This window comes from Elephas maximus, chromosome 2 (assembly GCF_024166365.1).
Source record: "Elephas maximus indicus isolate mEleMax1 chromosome 2, mEleMax1 primary haplotype, whole genome shotgun sequence".
NCBI classification, from domain to species: Eukaryota; Metazoa; Chordata; class Mammalia; order Proboscidea; family Elephantidae; genus Elephas; species Elephas maximus.
This window is the reverse complement of record NC_064820.1, coordinates 37,703,936-37,728,019: the sequence shown is the minus strand read 5'-3', so window position 1 is coordinate 37,728,019 and position 24,084 is coordinate 37,703,936. Positions and strand designations below refer to the sequence as shown.

The 24,084-nt window shown below is 39.9% G+C and overlaps 1 protein-coding gene across 2 annotated transcripts; it reads right to left on the bottom strand.

Moving 5' to 3' along the window:
• Positions 1–12,640: 12,640 nt before the first annotated feature.
• SUB1 (SUB1 regulator of transcription) lies at positions 12,641–23,110 on the bottom strand. Of its 2 annotated transcripts, none has more exons than XM_049861823.1 (5): positions 23,006–23,110; positions 20,756–20,828; positions 18,585–18,707; positions 14,649–14,757; positions 12,641–12,970 (listed from the first exon to the last, which is right to left on the bottom strand). In XM_049861823.1, the coding sequence occupies exons 2-5, from the start codon at positions 20,825–20,827 to the stop codon at positions 12,891–12,893; spliced, it is 384 nt and encodes a 127-aa protein (XP_049717780.1). In that variant the 5' UTR covers position 20,828; positions 23,006–23,110; the 3' UTR covers positions 12,641–12,890. The 2 variants fall into 2 exon arrangements, with proteins under 2 accessions (XP_049717780.1, XP_049717789.1); XM_049861832.1 differs by having other exon boundaries at positions 23,002–23,093.
• Positions 23,111–24,084: the final 974 nt, after the last annotated feature.

Sequence of the window (24,084 nt, the reverse complement as noted above, 5' to 3'; positions counted from 1 at the left end):
CGGACCAAACTTTGAATAACTCTTCTTTCTTGGGTTTATTTGCTTGGAGCTTCTGGTCATTCCTATGACTGTTCTTAGAGGTCGCACAGGGCAAGGGGACCAAACATACTAAAAATAACTTGAACAAAGTGATTTGCAAGGCCAAAGACAAAGGCTTGAAGACACTCGATCTTCCTTTGGCCTTAATCTAGAGGTTCAGGTAAGGGAGGTTTTTTTTTATCCCGATCCATAATAGTTCTATTTTTGCTAATCTTATTTGCCCTTTATCACTCAGGTTCCCAATTTGAAAAGTCACCTCTGGGTATGTTCAAACTGCCAAACTTTCAGCTAATAGTTGACCACTTAACCATTTGCATCATCCAGGGACTCCATCAAGGAATAGGGTTTATGAAAAGAGATCATTCAGAAATATGTGGGCAAAAATTTAGGGAAATCAAAGGGGTAACCATGCTGTAACTCTGAGCTAGTAATAACAGAAACTGTTAACATCTCATAGCCCAAAAGGTGAAGGGAAGGGGCAGTTTACTGAAATCTGAAAGAAATTCACATAGAGGAAGTGACATTGAGAGGAACAGTGATGAGAAACAGCCAGCCCAGAGTGACCCCACCCCACCTAGCACTTGTTTCTTCCTCCAAGCTCCTGCCGTAGACCAAACTCAGCCAGAAATTAGAGAGCAAAGGAGCCTATTGATGTAATCCATACATGTTAGCCTCCCAGGGCAGAGAACAAGCTAAGAATGGATCTGGGGGAACAGATGAGATATATCTAGCACCATTAAACCTTTTTACCTTCAGCATCTTCTCTTATCCTTCATCTGGCAGAAAGATTGAGTCCCCCAACACAGAGCGGCGTGAAGTCCCATCAACTGCCATTTCATTCAGAGTTGGTATCAATTTTCTTGTCCTCCACCTGAAACCTAAAACTTTAGCCAACACTGGTGTAATCCATATAACTTATTGCAGATAAAAGGGAGACATGAACTAAATAAGTTATAAGAAACCTTGTTTCAACAGTTCTGACTTGAGGCCTGTGTTGGTATTTGCAGCTGTTTTTTACCACTGTCCATGTTCCTCTTAACCTCTTCCCACACTTTCATCCACACTTTGGCTAGACAAGGGTTCTTTACCAGATGTGGTGCCCAAAATCTTCAGTCCTGCAGCGTCTGAGTCCTTGGAGGTCTTTTATTTATGGGTTGTCATGGTCTTCCTTTCACCAGGACAATTGGTCAAGGGAATTATAAGAGGCACCCGAGTAAATCCCCTGGTTTCCAAACATAGTCCTCCTTGCCACCATTGTGTAGCAGCAGCCCAATTTGCCCCAGACAATCAAGATTCATCAGCTCAGCCAGTATAGTAACTCCCTTCTTTGCCGACTGGCTCAGTGGCATGAGAAGACCAAGATGGCCAAAGGGCAATCTCTACTTTCAATTCATTCCTCCCTTCCACATTAGGTCCTTGGGATGGTTAAGGTTGTGTGTCAACTTGGCTGGGCCATGATTCTCAGTGGTTTGGCAGTTATGATGTAGTTTGGCAGTCGTATAATGATGCAATCACCTCCATGATGGAATCTGATATAATGTGATCACCTCCATGATGATAATGCAATCACCCATGATGGGATCTGCTATGAGTAGCCGATCAGTTGAAAGGGGGCTTCCTTGGGGGTGTGGCCTGCATCCAATATAGGTGGACTTTCTGGCAAGGCTCACTGGCTTTTGCTCCCTCTAGATCCTGCAGCTGGCTCCTGTTGGTCTGATCTCTGGTTCATGGGACTTGAGCTAGTTTACCTGCTGTCTTGCCTACCAATCTTGGGATTCGTCGGTCTTCGCAGTCTGTGAGCAAGAGCCCTGCTGTCTGATTTGCCAGTCTTGGGTTCACCAGCCCCTGTGACCCACAGACTGGGGACATTCCAGCCTCTACAACCATGTGAGCCATTTCCTTAATATAAATCTATTTTTATATATACAGCTAAAAATGGGCTCAAATATAACAACAGGCATGGTGTAGGACTGGGCAGTGTTTCGTTCTGTCCCAAACGACTCAACAGCACCTAACAACAATAACAATATATATATTTATGTGCTTTATTGGTTTTGTTTCTATAAAGACCCTAGCCTAAGACAGTCCCCAAAACTTACATGCTTTTCCAAAGACTTAATTACAAAGGGAAAAAACACATGTTTAAAATGGAGTGATCTAGCAATCACTGTCTTAACTAAGTGATCAAACCTGGCATCACCAATAGTGGAGCAACCTGGCCCAATGTGACGCGATAAGAAGTACAGAACTTCACTTGTACAAAGACACGTAACTTGAAGTGAATCATAAGGAAACAGACAAATCCAGAAGGTGGGACATATTACAAATCAACAGATCCAGACTCTTAAAAAATTCATAGTCATGGAAAACAACAAGTAGGGCATTATTCTAGATTAAAGATATAATAATCAAATGAAATGCATGAATCTTGACCAGATACTAGATTGGGGAAGAAATCGAGAACACTTTTGGGAACAAATGGAGAAATCTAAATATGAACTGAATATTAGATTTAAAAATTTTTTATTTTTCTAAGTTGTGATAATAATATTGAGGTTTGGTAGGGGGGTGTCTTTATTCTTAGGAAATGCATGTTGAAGTCCGATGACTCTCAAGGAAAAGCACTAATGTTAACTGTTTGAATTTTCATGAAGCACGAATTTTACTTGAAAGAATAACTGACAAATTGGTTATTCAGACTTGTGGACTTGTCAGACATCTCGAATTTGAACCAACGGAGCCTGTCACTTCAAGGAAAATAACAAACCAAGGAAACTTTGTTGCCAGTGATGAAACTCAAGTGAAAATTACATGTTGCAACTAACCTTTTAAAAATGACCACTTGTCAAGTTTTGCTAATCAAAACTTGTTTTTTTTTTTTTATTAACTTTGTTAATCAAAGAATAACCACAATTATTTGAAAAGGCTATTAAAATACTCTTCCCTTCTCCAGCTACGTATCTCTGTGAGGCCGAATGTTCTTCATATACTACAATCCTAACAACTTATTGCAAAAGATTGCTGCAGAAGCAGATATGAAAATTCCGCTATCTTCTTATTAAGCCGAACATTGAAGAGATCAGCAAAAACGTACAAACAACGCCACTCTTTCTCACTGATTTTTGTTTTGGAAAATATGATTCTTTTTCCATTTAAAAAAACACATTATTATGTTAATTATGTCTTTATGCCCAAGAAATGTATACTGATACACTTAGGAATACTGTGTATTTAGGAATGGAGTATCGTGCAGTGTCAATCAGTTCATCCAAAGAGTATTTGTAAGTATGTATGTGTGTGTGGGCGTGCATACACACACACACACACACACACCTGCAGTTTATTTTCAAACAGCTCACAGAAAAGAGAATGTTGCAAAATAATAGGTGAAGGATTTAAGGGTGTTCCTTGCATACTATAAACCTTTCTGTAAGTTTAAAATATTTCAAAATAAAATACTGTGGGAGGAAGAAGCAAGTCCCAGGTCACTGGGATGGAATGCAAGCATTCTTCGAGGGGTCATCAGATATAAGTATGAGAGGAGCCACTTCTAACATTCTTAGGATATACTCCCACAAATGCTCTCGAAGCTCTTCCAATAAAAATTCCTTCGTTTATAGGTTCTCTCCTCCCATAGCAGGACGTGCGACTCTAACGGAACTAGTCACGGAACTGGAGGCGTGGGAGGCCTGCCTCTGCAAGTAAAGAAGGTCAGGGAAATTTAGAGATTCAGCGTTCTCAGCCCAAATGTCCCTATGTCCTTCCCCAACCAGTGCCCTTACTTTAACATAAGAGACCTTGCAGGATTGAGCATTTAACTGATGCTGCAACTCTGCGGCCCTTACTACTAATCCTGGGCTTGTCTTCAGCCAGAACTGCCCTGTGACCACAGGAGATAACAGACCCCTGCAAAGCCATTATGGAGGCTCTCTAGTTCTGTAAGCATCTTATGTCTATGTTCACAGCATTTAATTTCTCTTTTCCCTGTGTACCTTTTCCAGGGCTGTCAGGTGTCTGCAAAATCTTTATAGTCGCTGTTGTCATAGCAACTAAGTGCCACCATCATTTGATATCTCAAAGTCTTCCCCTCTAATAGCACTTCATTCCATGCTACCACACAGTGATGGTTCGAGTAGCTGTAATGCCAACATATACCATGGTTACTCATGTCCCACTGCTCCCATAAGGACATTATCCTTGTCCTCTTCAAATATGAGCCAGCCAATTCTAGAATACAATTTTGAGGGTCAGTTTCCTGGGGCCATTTGTGGTACCAATTACTGTAATGGGAAGCAGATGGCACACTTAGATTACAACTTGGACAGTTTAGTAGGGACCATTTACAAATATAAGAGTAGAGCTTAGGAAAATCACAAGTAACCAGGGCTAGTTAGCATATCAGGCTCAAAACAGGACAAGGGAGTAGCTACTGGAAATCAGGAGGAGAGTTGAGTAGAGGCCACTTTATGAGGAGCAGTGACCTTTAGTTGGGGGTAATGGCCAGCCCAAGGTGGAAGGGGAACAAAGGAGTAAATATCTGACCTCATGTCTCGCCCTCTCTCCAATCTCCTACTGAGTCTCTGTACTGGCCAGGGCTATGAATTGGTTCTTCCAGGTTCGATCATGGCCAAGGAAGGGAAACCTGGACAGATCCTAATTTTTAAAATTTGGGTGAACCAGAACAATAGCCAGAATGAGAAAAATTATAGGTTGAAGCCCTGCTAGAAACCTAATCTCCCTCTTAGGGAACAAGGGCAGCTTACGTGTTGCACAGCAACCAAATCTACTGCCCATAGGATTTTGGGCAGAGTAACAGCACTGCCCCAATCAAAGATGGTGGCCACCCGCTCCACTCTGAATATGTGTCACTGTCCACCATCTTGCCAATAATCCAATCTCATGCATCAGGCTCCAGAATGGGCTCACTACACCTCTTCCAAATGTCCCATTCCAGGGCTTTAACCTGTAATTTTTCCTGTTCCAGTTATCATTCCAGATCATCCAAATTGTAAAAATTCGAGTCTGTTGAGGTTTTGTCAGCCATGACTGAACTGGTTCAACCTGGTTTGAAGCCCTGGTACTGGCCAAACCCAGCCAGTAGCCAGAGAGCAGGGAGCCTGTTATTCTGTCCTTTCAGGCCAGCCTACCAGGGACAGGGGGTGAAGAGTGTGTCTAGAGCACCGGAAAACATCCCATACATGGTAGAGATGCTCTGGCTCCAAACCCCACTATCGCTTCACTATACTTCTTGAAAAGTTGGGTGGAAGGGAGAAAGGTCATGGATTTTATAGAATTTCCTTCTTTTTCCCAGTATTACCTTCATTACTAGCAATGTTTTTCCTACACAACCACAAGTCCCATGATGCCTAAAGGTTGGGTGAGACCAGGCCAAAAGAAAATTCTAGTCCCTATGCTCAGCAATTCAACCTTCTATTTTTGTGCATTTCTATGATGCTGAAGGAAACCCTGGTGGCGTAGTGGTTTAATGCTATGGCTGCTAACCAAGCGGTTGGCAGTTTGAATCCGCAAGGCGCTTATTGGAAACGCTATGGTATGGTTCTATTCTGACCTATAGGGTCGCTATGAGTTGGAATCGACTCAACGGCAGTGAGTTTGGGTTTTTTTTTTTTTTTAATGATGCTGAACAGGTGTCAGCATATCTTCCAGACTAAGACAAACTAGGAAGAGGGACCTAGAGATCTGCTTCCAAAAATCAGCCAGTGAAAACCCTGTGGATCACAGCAGTCCAATCCCCAACTGATGGTGGCTCTGTGGTATCTGGGGTTGCCATGCGTCAGAAGCCAACTCAACGGCAGCTAACAATGACCTCTGTTTCAGGAGTTCTAGCCAGATGCAGAGCCTGACTGATCCAAACCAACAACAAATTTTCCTAGAGTTTAGCCTTGACTAAAGGGAGTCTGGCAAGCTGCCATGTGCTGGGGATGCAAGTATAAACAACTGCCCCTTCTGCTACTGCCGGGAATGTGGTTAAATGGTTATAAGAAACTCTGTATCTGACTCACTGGGTCAGATGCTAATCCTAGTTTATGATGACAGTTATTTTGATAAGAGTCCATAGCTAAGTCAATGAACCAAGAAGGAATTTTGCCATTGTCCAAGGTTTACTGTTAGGTCGAACTGGTTCCAACTCATAGTGATCCTGTGTACAAAAGAATGAAACACTGCCGGGTCCTGCGCTATCCTCACAATCACTGCTATGTTTGAACCCATTGTTGCAGCCACTGTGTCAATTCTCGTTGAGGGTCTTCCTCTTTTTCACTGACCCTCCACTTTACCAAGCATGATGTCGTTCTCCAGGGGTTGGTCCCTCCTGCTAACATGTCCAAATTACATGAGACAAAGTCTCCCTTCTAAAGAACATTCTGGCTGACTTCTTCCAAAACACAATTGCTCATTCTTCTGGCAGTCCACCACACCACACCACAATTCAAAGACGTCAATTCTTCTTCGGTCTTCCTTATTCATTGTCCAGCTTTTGCATGCATATGAGGCGACTGAAGACACCATGGCTTGGGTCAGGTGCATCTTAGTCCTCAAAGTGACATCTTGCTCTTTAACATCTTAAAGAGGTCTTTTGCAACAGATTGGCCCAGTGCAATACATCATTTGGTTTCCTGACTACTGCTTCCATGAGCATTGATTGTGATCCAAGTAAAATCAAATCCTTGACTTCAATCTCTTCTCCATTTATCGTCATATTGCTTATTGGTCCAGTTGTGAGGATTTTTGTTTTCTTTATGTTAAGGTGTAATCTATACTGACGGCTGTAGTCTTTGATCTTCATCATGAAGTGCTCCATGTCCTCTTTGCTTTCAGCAAGCAAGGTCGTATCACGTGCATATCTCAAGTTATGACTCTTCCTCCAATGTTGATGCTGCGTTCTTCATAAAGTCCAGCTTCTCGGATTAGTTGCTCAACATACAGACTAAGTATGATGAAAGGATATAACCCTGACACACACATTTCATGATTTTAAACCATGCAGTATCCCCTCATTCTGTTTGAATGACTGCCCAAGGTTTACACCAAACCTAACACTGGAGAGGCACACTGTGAGGTACGTGCAGGCTCAGGCTTTGGAGTCAGCCATACTGAAGTTCAAATTCTCCCTCTGCCACTTACTGTTACTGTGACCAAGTCAACTATTCTCCAGAAACCTCAATTTCTTCACCTGTAAAATGTGGGTAATATTAGTACCTTCCTCATGGAATGACAATGAAAATTAAATGGTGAATAAAATCTACCACTGTCCATGCTGCTCCACCTTGGCACTCACAAATGGGGCTAATGACCCACAGCTACCGCGTGCCAGGTTCTCTACTGGATAGTTTACAATAAGGGATGTTCTACCTAATCTTAGTATAGGGCTTCTGCCTAAGATAAAACCCAAACCCACTGCCGTCAAGTCGATTCTGACTCATAGCAACCCTATAGGACAGAGTAGAGCTGTCCCAGAGTTTCCGAGGAGCACTTGGCAGATTCGAACTGCTGACCTTTTGGTTAGCAGCCATAGCACTTAACCACTATGCCTCCTGCCTAGAATAAGAATATTCAATCTTAAAAATTCCTTCCAATACTTACAGGGGAAACTTTTAAGTACTCTTCAGCTTCTCTAGAGGCTACTAGATTTGAAAAGGTTACCAAGCCTCATCTTCAATGGATTTTTAGGTTTCTTTTGAAGTTACCATGCCCATCTTCCTTTGGGAGGCAGTTTTCTAATGGAAGTGGCTTATAGACAATACTGCCTTGAATATCTCTGCATTGTAAGTAATAGCTTGAAAATTAAAGGAAAAAAAAAAAAACACCAAACCCATTGCCGTTGATTCCAACTCATAGTAACCCTATAGGACAGAGTAGAACTGTCCCATAGGATTTTCAAAACTGTAATCTTTACGGAAGACACTGCCACATCATCTTCCCGTGGAGCAGCTGGTGAGTTTGAACTGACCTTTGAATTGGCAGCCGAGCGCTTAACCACCAGGACTCAAGGGCTTTCTCTGCCTACAGTTAATGGCTCTATACTGAGAGAAGCATTTCCACACACTCCAGAAAAAAAACACACAGGTCAAAAAAAGATCTATTTATGAGTGTTTGGATACCAAAATACCTTTGTTTCTGAATCAAGAATTCTGAAGAAAACCATATGGTTACTGAAATTATCTTTCACTGAGGTATTAATAAAGGGTTAGTCCTCAAACCTCAAAATCAGGAGATGTTTGATCCTAGGCCGAGGGCTGAAATACTCAAAATCAATTTAAGTACATATTGAATGCAGCCAACTCCGCACCCTTAAACGTTGCACACAGTATTTCATGGGTCAATCACACAAGCGACTCAACCCTTGATGCCACCCCTTATACAACCACCATCCCATTTCTCTTTATCCTTCACATCCAAGCTGTTCCAATGAGTTGTCTACACATGCTGTCTCCACTCCTCAACACTATCCAGCCGTCCCCATCCTTGTCAACTTGCCAATTACCAAACCTTCAGAAATGGTAAAGGCATGAAAGTCAAGGAAAAACTGAGGAACTGTGCCAGACTGAGGGTGCCTGGAGAGACATAATAATTAAACCAGACATGTAATACTAGATGGTGAGTTGATGCTATAAAGACATTATTTGAACAACTGACAAAATGTGAATGGTGTCTTGGGACAAAGGGTATATGGGAATTCTTTGCACCATTCTTGCTACAAGCACAGACTTTGAAAATAAAGAGAGTAGGAGCTATTAGAAGACTCAGGCTTATTTAGCATCCAGCAAAACGGAACTTCACATTTCTCTCCAAGATACAGAATTACTACATACACAGTCTTAGTTTAAATTCTGGACTCGGATAGTAGGAGCACTTCATAAAGTTTAGTGCTGTACATGGTCCTTTTTATTACCATCAGAGGCTACAGCATCCAACTGTTGAAACTCAGGATGCATTTTTTCTGGCATAGAGAAAGGAAGTGGCCTAAATAATTTCCTAACTAAAGTGTGTTATCCAGCAGAACAATAAACTACCAGAACTCTCTATCAAGAAGCTAAGAGTGAAATAGTCAGAAACAGCATTTTGCTGTGAAGCCAGAACTAAAATGGCTGTCAAAGTAGGTTTGGAAAATCACAACTCAGTAATGGATGTATGTGAAGGGAGTGGAGGCAAAGGCCCTGTGGAGCATAATCTTTCAATCAGATGGTACAGGAGGAGTCTTGGATGAACCGTTGTATAGTAAATAATTTTTTATAGTTTTAAAGTTGCTTCATACTTTTCAAATCTCTCTTCCATCCCATGACACTTTTGAGCCACACTACAGAACTGTGAAGTTAATAATTAAAAGTATGAATTCCAACTACTAAATTTTTTCTTCTTCTGACTCGATTTTTTAGTCCATATACATTATTAAAAGCAAATTTCCAGTTGGCTAAATGGAGCAAAATAAGAGCCATAATTACCCTCCATGAACCTTTCTATCCTTGTGTACGTTTCCCTAAACAGACATTTAAACAATGAGACACCTCAGTGGCCAAAGTGCTAAACAAAGAAGGGCAAATATTCTATAAATAAATATGTAAGTTTGAAATACTCAGGGAAGTCTGTTATACAATATGTTCAGTATACAATGGAATCTTCAGACTGCAAGACATTCATAGGGTGAAGAAAAAAGAGGCTGTGCACACCTTAGTATTTCCACTTTTCCACTTGGATCAGGTAGATGGAAAAAGAGGCCCACACCACCTGGTCCCAGAGGTCATCAAAAGACAACATTCGAAAGCAGCCACAGCAAGGCATTCTACTTTCTAATAAACCCCACTCAACAGTAACATCCATTCATCTTGAGGTTTGTGAAACTGCCATGACACATAGAGCACATTTATTTTTATTTCAACATTTAAAATATTCACAGGTGGAGTATTATATTCATTGACATCTCCATGGAAATTATACCAAACAAAGCATACAGACAGGCATTCCACAATTACAGAATTACATATTTGTGACTATGCGAATGTTTGTCCCCTAGAGTTTATCTGGAAAAACACCATTTAAAAAAAAAAAAAACTTGAGTGTTTCGCTGGATTGATTTCCATAGAAAATGAACTTCAAAGGATTTGGGGAGAGATACCTAAATATTAGCATTTTAAAAACATCAAACATAGTTCTTTCCTAACACCATACCTCTGTCAGGAACACATAAGTAACTAACATACAATTCTTTCTCTTTTTCCCTCAATAGCCAAGCCAGGATGTACTTTCAGTTTTTTTCTGGTCTTTTTTCTAAACACATTATGTGGAATAGGTTGATCATCACGGCATCTTGACTAGCTAATGAGGTAGGAGGTATTCTTCAGAAGAAGTTCTTAGGCATTTAGGAAGCAAAGCAAAAAAAGAATAATCCAATTATAAAAAGCTGTCCTTTTTTAGTGGTTATCCCTTCAATAAAACGCCAAGAGCGTTAGAAATTGGCCAAATGCTGCCCATACTTTGAAAGACAAACAGGAAAAGCCCTGCTGCTGAGCATATCAAAGGGCAAAATCTGAGTACTGACACCAGTTCAATTCATTTTGGTGTTACAAGGGTAACACTTAAGACTTCAAAATGCCAAGCTTTCTTCTTAGGAGAAATTTTATCAGGAAGATAAAAGTTTAAACAGAAAACAAAGGTACCTCATCTTTTCAGTACAATTTCTTTTTTAACATAGTTCTCGTCTTTTCCTATGCCCACACATACACACAAGAGGTTTTCTGTATGTTGTATAGCCAGTAATGTATTTAAATGAATTTAGCAGTCAACTTACCAAGTTCTGCCACAGAAACACTCCTTACATCAAGGTTTTATTAACATAAAGCTAAATGGCTAGAAAATACCTTGGCAATAGATTTCAGCACCATCTCTGTATGAGCAAATTACTTTAAAAGGCATACATCCTTTTTTTTTTTTTACATCCTTAAATTCACATAAACCTTGAAAATTTACCCTTATTTCCTCTTCACCTGGTACCAAAATCAAAGTTGTGTTTTAACTATCCTTCCTGTATGCCAAAAATAATGCTTTAAAAATCTACCCAATTAAGTTAACAGGACACGTTCCCAAATAAGTGAAGGTAAGTTATCAACCAAGCATGATTTGTCTAAAATATACATTTTGAACACTTTGGTACTCTTATTTGATGAAGGCTAAAATACTAGGACAGAGGATTTATTTGCCCAATTATACACCTATTAGGGTCACTGCTAAATACACTTTAAAAAGTCATCTGGAAAATATAAAACATCATACCTCAACAGAATAGCTGCTAGAAAGAAAACTGCAAACTATACATGGCCTGACAGATGGTTTTGAAATCAAGTCCCTGATAATTCCACTACAAAGTACTTTAGACGCAGGAATCAAACTTGGTAGCAGAATAGTGCAACTCTCTGATATGGCAGCCCTTAGTGGCAGTAACCATTTGAGATTTGCTACCAAAAATAATTTGTCAACAAGAACTTTTTACCTATTTAAACTTTTATTATTCTATCTAGAACTGTGTCCTATCAATGCAATCAAAATTTCAAAATATTTATAAAAGTATCACTTTTTGTATACCATTTAAGTTTGAGGAGAATTCTTCCCTCTTCACTGCCACCTCCTTTAATTTCATAGTTCCCCTTTACAAATATTCTTTTCCTAAGGCACCCATGCCCTATTTATTGCTGCAAAGCCCCTGAAATCTGTGCCTCATCACTCTGTGCCTACTTCATCATTATTGTTAAATGAAAATAACTTACGTGTGACTGTTAAAACTTTATAGTATCAAGTCTAGAATACCATTGTCCAGTAGGTTAACTGCAAAACAACCAAGTCTACTGAAGTAAAGGTCAAAAACTACAAGTATATGCTCTTCCTCCCACCCATCAAAAAAAAAAAAAAAAAAATTATTAAGCTCAGTGATATCTGACTATATATAGTCCATACTCAATGTTATAAAATAAAATGTTAGGTGAGGAAGCTTTCACAACTTTTATTAAATCCTAGTCTAATTTAACAATATCTCGTTTTATAGACATCATCCCATATTGAACATGTTTAATAAGTAAAAGCAAATCAGATATTTCGTCATTATTTTCTGCAGACTGAACAATAAGGTAACAACTACACAGAACACTACTGGTAATGACATACATTTACTCAGTTTTCATACAAGCCATGTTGTTTATCAAACTACATCTCCTAATATTTAGTATAGTAGCATTAGTGATTGTAGTTCCCATATTTTAGTTACAAGTGCCTTACTGTGATAACTAACATTTTGACAGTTTCACTGACATTTGCAAACTAGCATAATATATTCAAGGAAGAGTAAAAACTGAACATGGAAAGGTAAGTTAGTGAAGGAAAATGAAGTTAAAAAAAAAGGAAGGAATGAAAAGTCAAACAAGTCTATGCACTTAGTTGGAAGAGAACAAATGGATTTCCCAAACCAAGAGTATGTAAGTTGATAATACAATACAAATCCTTAATTGAAAAGCTGAGTTGAAACTAAAAGGTCTACGAACTGTGACTTTTGGCCTTAAACAGTACCAACTCTTCTGATCAAAAAAGGCCACAACAGTTAAGGTTGTGTTACTTGATTTTATTTTACACTAGGTGGTGGGCACAAAGCAATCCTCCTTAATAAAGTTGACAATTAGCTTCACTCAGAACATTTTAATAATGCACATTAAAAAAAAGTATTCATCTTACAAATTGTTCTGCAATCCAAATATACAATAGCTTGGAAAACAACGGTTAGAAAAGAAAAGCCAATGTAAAAAGACAGACTGAAACAACTACAACAGTACAGGTTTTATATGGCTCTGATTTTACAGTTTTCTTACTGCATCATCAATGTCAGAAATCTGTTCCTTCAGCTGGCTCCACTGCTCGGGATTTAAAGAAATACCTAAAACAGAGTTTTAAAATCAAAAGTTGAAAATCTACTTAAGCGTTCTTGAGGATTTTTATACTTCTAACTAAAACACTGTCTTATGAAAACTACCGTTTTGAATGTTATACAATATTGAGTTTAATCTATTTGTTAGTTGCAGATTAACCACAATTTCTTAGAAATCAAAATTAGTAGGTACCAATCTCACAGCGAGTTTTATTTCCAACACTGCATCCTGCATTTACTTCTTACATCCAAGGAGAAAAATGGTACTTGAAAATGTAACTCACAAATGCCCACAACCTTTGCCGGCTAAGTGGTCAGGCCCACGTTTGACATGTAAGACCCCATTTCTATAACCAGCTTGTTCCAACACTTGCCATAAATGCCTCCATATTTCAGGTGATGGCTTTATGGTGAGTTCTTCCAGAAGCTTTTGCTTCCCTTTGGGAAGATCCCCGGGAAGTGATCCAGACAGAACTTCTTAATGTGTATACGCTGGTTAAGAGTGCTTTCTGACATTACTGTTGGGGTTCAAATCCCAGTCTTGTCACTAGCTATCCAACCTTAAAAAAAAAAATTACCTGATCTCCTAAATCTCAGTCTCCTCACTAGTAAAATGCTACTTGTACCTCAAAGGGTTGGTGTGCATTAGTAAACTAGGTAATCTCAATGAAGAATTATAGTGCCTGACAAGTAAGTAAACACTAAATAAACATTAGATAAGTGAAATTTGTCTTGTGTATTTAAGGTGTAAAATTTTATCTTTTCCATACTTTGTTCTTTAAACTTCCATCACTCTAATACCCGATCCCTACAAGTAAAGAAATAAATGAGACTTGGAAGAATTCATGAATTTCTCAGAAAACTGCTGGAAGGCCATGACGCTAAAGAGAATTTACCAGACCGGCCCCTGTAAGAACCGTAAAGCTAACCAAACTGTTCTAACCAATATTTGCCGAGACAAGGAAAGAACCTGGCGTTGCCTGCTCTGGGACAACCTGAGGGACCAAACGGGATAACCCAAAAGTGGCCTGAGCAAGAGAATGCTCAAGAGTAAAGAGCGTCAACAGGAGGTACCTTTGAAACGGACAGAGGGGCCGAGGAACAAATGAGACATTTTTCATTCACTAAGGATCGACCAACTGCCCAAATACACCTATTTATGTTGGTTCAAAAATGTTCTCTAGTTACTTGGCGAATGAATGAAGTATGCTTCTATGATACTGACAGACTTGGGACAAAGGGAAGGAGGACAGAGACCCACTTGAAGAATACTACCCTAAAGAACCGCTTTTAGAAGATGATCAAAAGGAAACACTGTAAACCAGGAACTCCCACTCATGATTTTACAACTTCCCAGGTCACGTCTAACGTACTTCAGAACTGCTATACATTTAAACAAATAAAAAACCTACTCATTTACATTAGGGTAAATTAGCACCCAATTAAAGTGATATTAAGGATGTTATTTTTCTGGGTTTTACTCCAAAAGAAAAAGCTCCAGCTGATGTATTTAATACATTTCATTAAGAACACACAAGTATCATGCTCAAAATGACTACAACGGACAGAGAATCAACTGAATGAGGGTCTTCCTTGCCCTATTCGTGGCCAATATTAAGGTAGGTTACTTAAAAAAAATTTAACTTAGTCCTAACATCAAAAACAAATTCAGGAAATTAAATCTCACCTTTTCTTCCTGGTTTCATTTCACCTTCCTGATCCATCCAATATTCTCTAATATCAATTAGAACTTTGCCTTTAAAGTCCCGAACACTGACGTACCTCATTTTCCCAATCTGCAAACGAAACAACATGAAGAGGTGTTCAACACTGGTGTCTGTATTTATATCCGCAACTAGATACACATTCATTATACTTCCGATAAGAATGCTATTCTCAACATCAAATGACAACCAAAGGCTCAAGTTTAATAATCGCTGTTAAAAATAAAAGGATTCTTCCTAAAAAAGGTGTATCTAAACAAAGCACGTCTCACATTTCTCATCTTCATTCTTCACATTAAAAAATCATCTGCAAACAAAATCTTGCAATACAAACTACATCCAACAGGAATCCACAGGTTCAGTTACATTGTTTTAGCAACCATTCTAAATATAAAAATCCAAAATTTTTATAAGTAATTACAGGTAGTTCTCTAGTGTCTTTAATATCACAGATACCATGCTATGTAGGTTGTATTTTTTATGGAAACAAGTTCTTAAGATTCAGAGCTGGAAGAACCACAATCAAGTACCTAACAACATTTCCTCTCTAGTCAGGATTCTGTGCAGACCATTCTAGAGTCTGAAAGACTAGCGCAGCAACTCTCCTTGGACAGCTTTCTTCAAATACTACACTCAGGGAGCTGCTCATGTTTGATGTACATCTCCTTATAAGAACTTAACATTGTTTCCTCTAGCTCTAGTCTCAGGAGATAGATATTAAATTAAAAAAAAAAAAAGTCATCTTATACCAAATAATTATAATGTGAATTTTATATCTATTTGTTTTGGCAAAGTTTATCTAACAAATTTGGACATGAAAGATTCTAACATGAGATGATCTAGCAATGTCTAAAAAAGTTCCACTCTTTGGAAACTGTCTTCAAAGCTTTCTTGGTAAATGAAAAGCAGAAAACACATAGCTCTGTTTTAAAAAAAAAGCTTTATAAAATACTATACTGGGGACACTGCATTTCCTTCCAACAACCCCATCCTTCCATTAAAAAAATAATAAAATTTATCAAACTATTATTACTAATGGAGCCCTGGTAGTACAGCTACCTGTTGACCTGGTAGCTATTAACCAAAAGGTCAGCAGTTCAAATCCACCAGCCACTCCCTGGAAACACTACGGGGCAGTTCTACTCTGTCCTATAGGGCCTCTATGAGTCGGAATTGACTTGATGGGAACGGGTTTTATCATAACTAATAAAAATGAAGGCCTCACTTAATATTATATAACCATTGTACTCTAATGTGCTCTCAGGCCAATTAAAATTCAATATGACCATTAAAATATTCTATGGCCAGAAATCATCTCAGGAAAAAGCTGAAATGGCAACAAAACTGAATCCTGTATTCTTAGAATGCCTACTCAAGTCTTTGAAAAGACTCTGCAAATAAGGCCAATGTTTGTCCTAGGACCAGACTTTCAAAGGGGCAAAGTATCTAACAGCTTAGGAGGCTTGGAAATCTTTCCAAATGAGGGTTTAAGAACTGAACCCCCTTTTTAGGTGGGAAAAACAACTCCCTTAGATCTAAAATTCAAAAAATGCTCTCAGACTAAAATCTCTACATGCAGATCCTGGTTTCTGTACCTGTAAAATTAGGGGATGAAATGGACAAGGTAAAATCTATCAAGGCCATACAGGCTCTATTACTAAACGTGTAAAGGTAGAAATACACTGAAAAGACTTATCAGAAAAAAAAGCCCAAGACAGTTACTACATCCAGCAAATTCTTTAAAGTTTTTACCTTTATTATTGACAGCCAAGTTATAACATTCCAACACAGACTCTCATTTTACACAAGAGGAAAGTTCATGAAAAGGAAGGAATCCTCTCCTACAGGTTTTACATTTCATTCTGCCCCTTAAAATGGCTTCCCAATTCATGTAGAAAAAAACCCAAACTCCTTACCATGGCCGCCCAACAGGAAGGCCCCCATAAGATCTAGCCCTTCCCCCTCCTGACCAGCTACATCTCCTATGTTCAGTCTCACCAGCTTTCCAGGCTTATAATTCCTGTATATCCAAGCTCTTTCCCACTTCAAGGTATTCACTCAATTCCCTTTATCTGAAAGTGTTCCCTCTCCCAAGCCACGTGCGTGGCTGGCTCCTCTACATCCTTTGTCTTAAGCTATAAATGCCACTTCCTTAGAAAGAGATACCAAGGGCCCTCAATCTTAAATGCAAGCCTCCTGATTTTCTCTCAAAATAAATCCACCATTTTTCTTCTCAGCACTTACCATCATTTTAATTATATACATGTCTATCTGTATAATTTCATATAAAAATTAAAGTTTTAATGAATTTATTATTTTATAGTTTATTCACAAACTCTATGAAGCCATAGACCGTATATACTGGGTTCATCACTGCATATCCAGAACCTAGCAAAGACTCAATAAAACAGTAAAATTTATTTTCCACTCAAACAAATGAGGGCCCTTTCACAAACATTCACTCATGTTCTCTATCAAATTAATCTATTCTGCTCCTGGTTCCTCTACACTAGACAGAAGTCACAGGACTAAAAGACCAATAGCTAATTTGTTTGCACTTTGTCTATTTTCTTTATCTGTAAGTATAACAAGGCAAAAGTGAGTGAAAATACCAGACTTCTATTTTTCTGTTCGCACCTTAATCCTGGCACTCTGCCTTTCAAGGCCAGGAATAAGTAAAAATACTAATAATAATTCTACTCTCAATTTTTGGTCAAATATTCACAGACTTCAAGTAATATTTATGCCTCCTTCTTGAAACAGGTATCCTTTCCTGCTCCCATTACTGTATTTATTTTCCTTCCTCTTCTCTTAAGCTACATCCTCTTTTTTCTTCCATACTCACTCTAGTTGAATATCATCCAAGATACGTCACGTCCTCTTCTACCTCTGGTTTAAACCTACTTCAGTGAAAGGCTCGGTCAACCAAGCTAATGATCCCACATGAACATGTCCCAACCCAGTCCTCCACATGTTGTAGGCTAGACCCTACTTATTTTATTATATTTACAATGAGGTCCAGAAGCCACACTTAACCACCTTTGCCATTAAAACCAATTCCTTTTCCTTATTTCTGCTGATGAAACCTTAATGCCTATAGTCCCTTAAATTTCAAACCAGTCTTAACTGATTGCTTAATTTCTCTGATCCATTCCTCATCAGCATTTTATAATCATCACTATTTATTCCGGGGGTGGAAGGGGGGAGACTAAGCCCTATCACCTGTCACATACAGATTTAAGGCCTACAGTTGCCTAAGGGATCACACCTGCATCCATTTCCACCCAATACCTCTTCCCTAACAAATCCTTATTATATAATGATGCCAATATTAAATCTTCCTAAAAAAGAAGAAACCCAAGAAATGAAATTATATTAGTCCCCTCCAGGTGACTTTATCAAATCCCTCTAATGAACTTCCCTCACTTTACCCATTCAGACTTATTCCCCCCATACACAAACATAGAGCCTATTTTAGTAAACACATTCTCCTTATCTATTCTTTTCAGGCCAAAACTAGGCAGGTCACATTGATTTTTCCCTCCAATAAAAGTCTATCACAGCCCAATGCTAGATCTACCTCCTCCAGGTTGCTTTCTACATCTGTAGTCCTCAATCTTTTTAGATTTCTAATACATTTAAATTTGCATTCTTTTAAATATAGCAAAACTACAGACTTCTAAGACTTCAAGGATAATCCAGCATCATTTAAAATAACTTCCATTTCTAGTAACTTGTTCCTACATTTCAGTGAAATACTGCATCCTTAGTCAAGAGGATTATAACATACATACAGGATTATTATTCAATCTCACATTAAGATACTTTTAACATTCCCATTTCTAATCTTTCAGATCAAGCCAGATTTCTCTGGATCTACCTGAAATAACGAACTTCACCTGAAACATGTTATCATCCCTGCTGCTGCTGCTCTGCCTGGAGGATGACAGGGCTCTCGAAGTTTCACCAGTCTTTTGTTTCTTTACAGGTTTTTCTGGAGCAACTTGCTTTTTCCTCTTTAACTTGAAAAACACAAGAATATGCTTAAAATTTGCACACACAAGAGTAAAACATCTCTAGGTTCCAAAAATCCCATTACTTCTTAAGAATTAAAGAACCAAAAGATTATATTCATTTATTCGTTAGTGAAAAAAATCATAAATATATAATTTTCACTTGACAACCTAACACATATCTAATACAGTGTTTCAAACCATATTCTCAGGAGCCAAGAGGTATGTCATGTGTGGTGCTAATAGCAAGAGAATCATTTTTATTTTGGGGGGAGGGGAAAAGGCTGGCATCTCATGTAACATTTCTTTGGGAGGGAAAAAAGATGGTAGAGCCTGCTACTTTTGGGAATCACAGAACTACTTAGGTTATTAAGTCACTTTTTTTTTTTAACAAAGATGATGTACTAATTAGGAAGAAAACAACCAACGTATATCACTTCTAGGATATGATTTACGCCCTGCCTTATTCTGAAACAGAATTAAGTTAGATTAGGCAATAATTCAAGAGCCATTTTGTACTTGGGCACTGCCAAGTCAGCAATTCCAGCACCTCCTCATCACAAAAAATTACTGAAGGAGGAGCAATGTTTGACCAGCACTCAAAATCACAATGTTTTAGAAGCTATATTATAAAAGCTTTTTAAATAACTCCATTCTCAAAATGTGCTAACAGCCCATAAAAAAACTAGAGTTCCCATCCCAAACAGTAGAGGGCAGTCATGTTCCTTCTCAGTGAAAAAGTGTAATTATATTTTACTAAAATTAGATGAAGATAGGCAAAATACAAATTTTTTACTTAAGTCAGGATCAACTCGACAGCAGCGGGTTTAGTTTCATCCAATTTAGTAAAATATTAATATGATTACTGTTGCTGATAGGTGCCATCAAGTCGGTTCTGACTCATAGTGATCCTCTGTACAACAGAACACTGCCCAGTCCTGCACCATCCTCACAATTGTAATGCTTGAGCCCAACGTTGCAGCCACTGTGTCAATCCATCCCATTGAGGGTCTTCCTCTCTTTTCGCTGACCCTCTAATATGATTAGGTTTACCATATATATACATACATATATACGTTTATATTTACATTAGGTATATACCTAACGATATGAAAAACCTAAATGTAACTTAAACGCTTACAAAATTAAAAGCCCTATTTAAGACCAAATAACAAAAATTAACTTTGCTCAATAAGCAGATAGCTATTCTTTAAATCACGGACTGGGTATTCCCTGTGGACCATGCCTGGCACATAAATGCACAACAAAAACTCAATGAATATACTCAAATGCTATACTGGGCACAATTTTAAAAATTAAGACAAGATTTCCTCTCAAATATAGCTATTTATGCTCTCTGAAGCCTTTCCAGGTGATACTGTACTTTTTATTTCTCTATACAGGTCCAACTTCACTAAGATACTCCCAAACAAGCTCTCTCTCATTTTGGCTAACACTGTTACCTGAGCTCAGAAACAACTATGTAAGCTTTATCCAAGAGATAAAGGACAGTTCAGAGTAGAGGGAAGCCTTGGCTGCAGTGAGATGCTCACAAAAATCTCTGGCTTGAGCAGAACGCACCATTACAGCAGAGCTGTCATTCAATGCAGAAAAAGTCAATTCTGTAAAAATGGGGCTAGTCATTTCACATTAGCTTTGCTAGGTGTTGATTTAACTAAGATTTAGTAAACCCTGTGGGGAGGATAAACACCACTGGCTGAGGAGATGGCTGTCAAAATTAACGTCTACATTCAAGGAATCCAGGTAATCTGGCCTACAAATTAGATGCAAAGAGCAGCTTTGATCTAAATTCTAATTCTATTCCCGTAGGAACTAGGGCAACTTCTTGAGACTCAATAGAGGACTTGTTAAAATGACTGCTTCAGTCTGATTTAGGTCCCAGGAATGTGGATGTTCTACAAGCATTCTAGACACTTCTAGTCAAGTGGTCCAGAGGCCATCCACACTTTCAGATACACCCAGCCAGGCTCTCATTCTAAGACTGACATGCCTTTTACCATCCTTTCACAACTGCATGTGGTGTAGTTAACAGTCACCTTTTTGTCGACTTCACTATCAGAATCACTGCCAGATGAGCTTGAAGAAACAAGTTCCTTTGATTTAGGCATTCTGAAAGAAAAGTAATTATGTAAATAATTCACAAGTTGTTTGATTGCCTTCACCTTACTCTCTCCCAAACTGAAAACCAAGGACAAGTAACTCCATGATTCATTCTACCTTCTTCCGGCACTGGAGTTGTTACCCTGAGCACAAATGCTAGTGCCTTTAATCTATGCTCTTCCAAACTGAAAATAACATGCAAAGGGAAATGTTCTGAACCCAGCAAGGAAAAAGAACTAAATGTCATACACATCCCAGACTCCTACACTGCTTTCTCAAAGCCACTGAGTCTTCTTAGGCTTCATTTTAGGGAGGATTAGGTAGCCTTATCTAAAATATACATAACTCACAGTAATTCATTACATTTTATACTGATTTTCTACTCTGGAACATAATTAAAATTTGAAGAATCTGCTTATGGAAAGGGAAAACCCTTTCCTCAAATTCCTACCATGCCCCTGGCTCTTCAGACATAGAGGTACATAGCTCAGTGCCTTGCTTTCAAATGCTGAGTGCCTGAGCTGAGTGCCCTGTGCCTGTGTTTTCAGAGATAAAACCATCAGTAGGCCTACATTCCAAAATGTCAAGGAATCCCAAGGCACGCAGTACTGCTTTTCAAGGCCCTTACAACACCTGGTGGTAAAACACTAATTATCAGTGCCTTTTTTTTTTTTTTTTTTGCTTTCCCCATCTCCATCTCAGAAAAGACTGGGTCCTACTCATTTTTGTAGGTCCTAAAGGACCTAATACGTACAACACACACTCTGTAAATGTTTCCTGAATAAAGGCAATAAGACTTCAATTTCTTCTCAGAAAAATCATAATCTAGCTCTCTAGACCAACCTTGCATTAGCACTGGGATTGAGTGTGTTCCACAGTAGGAGGTCAAGGTAAAAGAAGTAGGCCATCCCAGTATTGGCAAATTAGAAAAGCTCAAACCATGTCCAACCGAACTATAGTGATTTTAACTGGTAATTTCTTGAACGCGAAAAGAGGAAATTCAGAGGAGAGCAACAACGCACACAATCATTTCACACACTGTTGTTCCTGTTACTGCTTTATCTTACAATCTAAACTCCAAAAATCAACTTAGCTCATGCTGGCTGCAAATATAACTGCCAAAAAAAAAAAAAATGTTTTAAGGTCATTAAATTGAACATAACCTATTTTTCACTTTGAAACGGTCAAGCATAACTATACCGTGTTATTAAACGCTGCCTGGGGGCCTAAAACCATTTCAAAGAACCACCTATTTAACCCAAATAAAAAGTCTATTCAAATAAAACAGGATTTTTTTTAGCCTGAGTTTTTCAACTTCTGACAAAGTATTCTTTTACTTAATGAGTCTTCGCCGGTCCACAAAGGTTGGAGGTGGCCTCGTAATTCAGGCAAATCGTATTAAAAAGCAGTATTGTAGACTGTATACAAAACGCAACTTCGGTCTTTGATGATGGTGGGGGGGCGGATTAGAAGAGGGTGAAAATAAGGTGGGATTGAAGGGCACACGGATACCGTACACCACGAGGGACAAGCCCCAAGAAGGGGGATGGGGTCGCCCGGTGCCAGGAAGCAGCCTGAACCCCGGGGCTGGCAAAGGCTCAGGCGAGGGGGAGACAGGTTGGTGGGAGGGGGCGTGGGAGGCGGCGAACTGCGGAGGAGACCGTGTGGGAAGAGGAGGGACTTGCTCCAAGCGCCATTTTCTTCTGCTCGATGTGTTCCCTCCCCCCGCGGAACAGCCATTCCCCCTCCTCCCACGGCCCCCCGCCTCTTCGGACCGGGTCAGCGTTGCCCCTCTCACAGAGCGCCCCCACTGTAGGGACAGGAGTGGAGGCCCGCGCTAGGCCAGGGGGAGAAGCGGGCCCCGCACGCGCCCTGGCCGCCGCATTGTCCCGGGGGGCCCCCTAACCCCCGGCCGCGCCCCGCCCCGCCCCGCCACCCCAGCCTCCTCTGGCTCATTCCCAGGGGCGGGCGTCGGCCGCGGAGAGGCCCGCAGCGCGTCAGGCGCGGGGCAGGCAATAGAGAAGGGGGTGTGGGGAGGCCGAGGCGGGGAAAGAGAGGCCGAGTAGAGCCGCCATTTCCCCAGTCGCCGGCAAAGAAAGGCAACGGCTGCTCGCGGCCGGGCGGGGAGGGTGGAGTCGGCCGGCTGCGGGGCTTGAGGAGTAGGGGCGGGGGTCTCGCTCACTCACGCTCCACTCCTGCAGCCGAAAAGCCGCCTGCTGCCGAACAGCCTCCTGCTCGCTCGCTCGCGACTGACAGAGAACCGGAAGTGACGGCAACCAAGAGACAGGCCCCGCCCCGCTGGGACCGCAGCACGTGACGGGGCGTGGCCTCCCTTCCGAAACAGACACCGAGACCCTTTCCAGGGCCTTAAAGGGACCGCCCGTGGTCCTGAATAGATGCCACGAAAGTGAGATGTAACGAAGTTTGGGTCTGATTTGTGAGTGAATGAGGGAACGAGTAAAACATAAATGACAAGCATTGAGCTTTTCACTTGTTCAATAAAAGTTTATTACATTGAGTTGAGTAGCCAGACTGAAAGAGATGAACCCTTCTGGCCCATTTTCCCAGAAGTGATCCCCCAGTCATTTCTGCCTGGTAAAATCCAAAGGAAGGAAGTCAAAGTCACTGCATTTAATTCCGGAAAGTGCAAGAAATCTTTGCAGAAGTCCTTGGCCATAAACACCTTTATCTCAAGGCTGAAGTGCTGGAGGTGTAAGGTAGGTCTCAGAAGGCAAGAGAAATCCCCGCTACAAACCGGAGTATAACTAATAAATTATTTGATGAATGTCTACTATAGCCAAAAATAAAAATAAAGTTATTTTTATTCAACAAGCATTTATCAAGCACCCACTATGTACCAGGAATTCCATGAGGCCCTTAACCCGTCTTACTTATAACAAACACTCTCCACAGGAGGAATGATTATTCTCTCCATTTTATAAATGAGGAAACCAACAGTCAACAAGGTTAGATAAGCTGCCCAAAGTTTTACAGGGAGCGAGCCATGACTGACACCCTGCACTGTCGGATTCACAGGCTACATACTGAAGAGAATGCAAAACTCTAGCCCACTCTTACTTGATGTAGCTTCAGTCGAAATGACCACTTTCAAAAATTAAAAATACTGTGTAATTCTTTTTCTATGACGTTCCAAAAGCAGGAAAAAATAATCTATGGGGATAGAGACCAGGTTACCCTGGCAGGTTATCACCCAGGAAGGGGCATGCGGGAACCTGCTAGTGTGATAAAAATATCTTCATGCGGG

Bases quoted from the DNA above. Each gene is read 5' to 3' on its own strand.
- SUB1 (XM_049861823.1), bottom strand. From the start codon at position 20,827: ATGCCTAAATCAAAGGAACTTGTTTCTTCAAGCTCATCTGGCAGTGAT. The intron at 18,708-20,755 runs GTGACTGTTAAC...GTGTTTTTCAAG, and splicing joins ATAGTGAAGTCGACAAAAAG to TTAAAGAGGAAAAAGCAAGT. The intron at 14,758-18,584 runs GTGAAGTTCGTT...TTTCGTTTGCAG, and splicing joins GGGATGATAACATGTTTCAG to ATTGGGAAAATGAGGTACGT.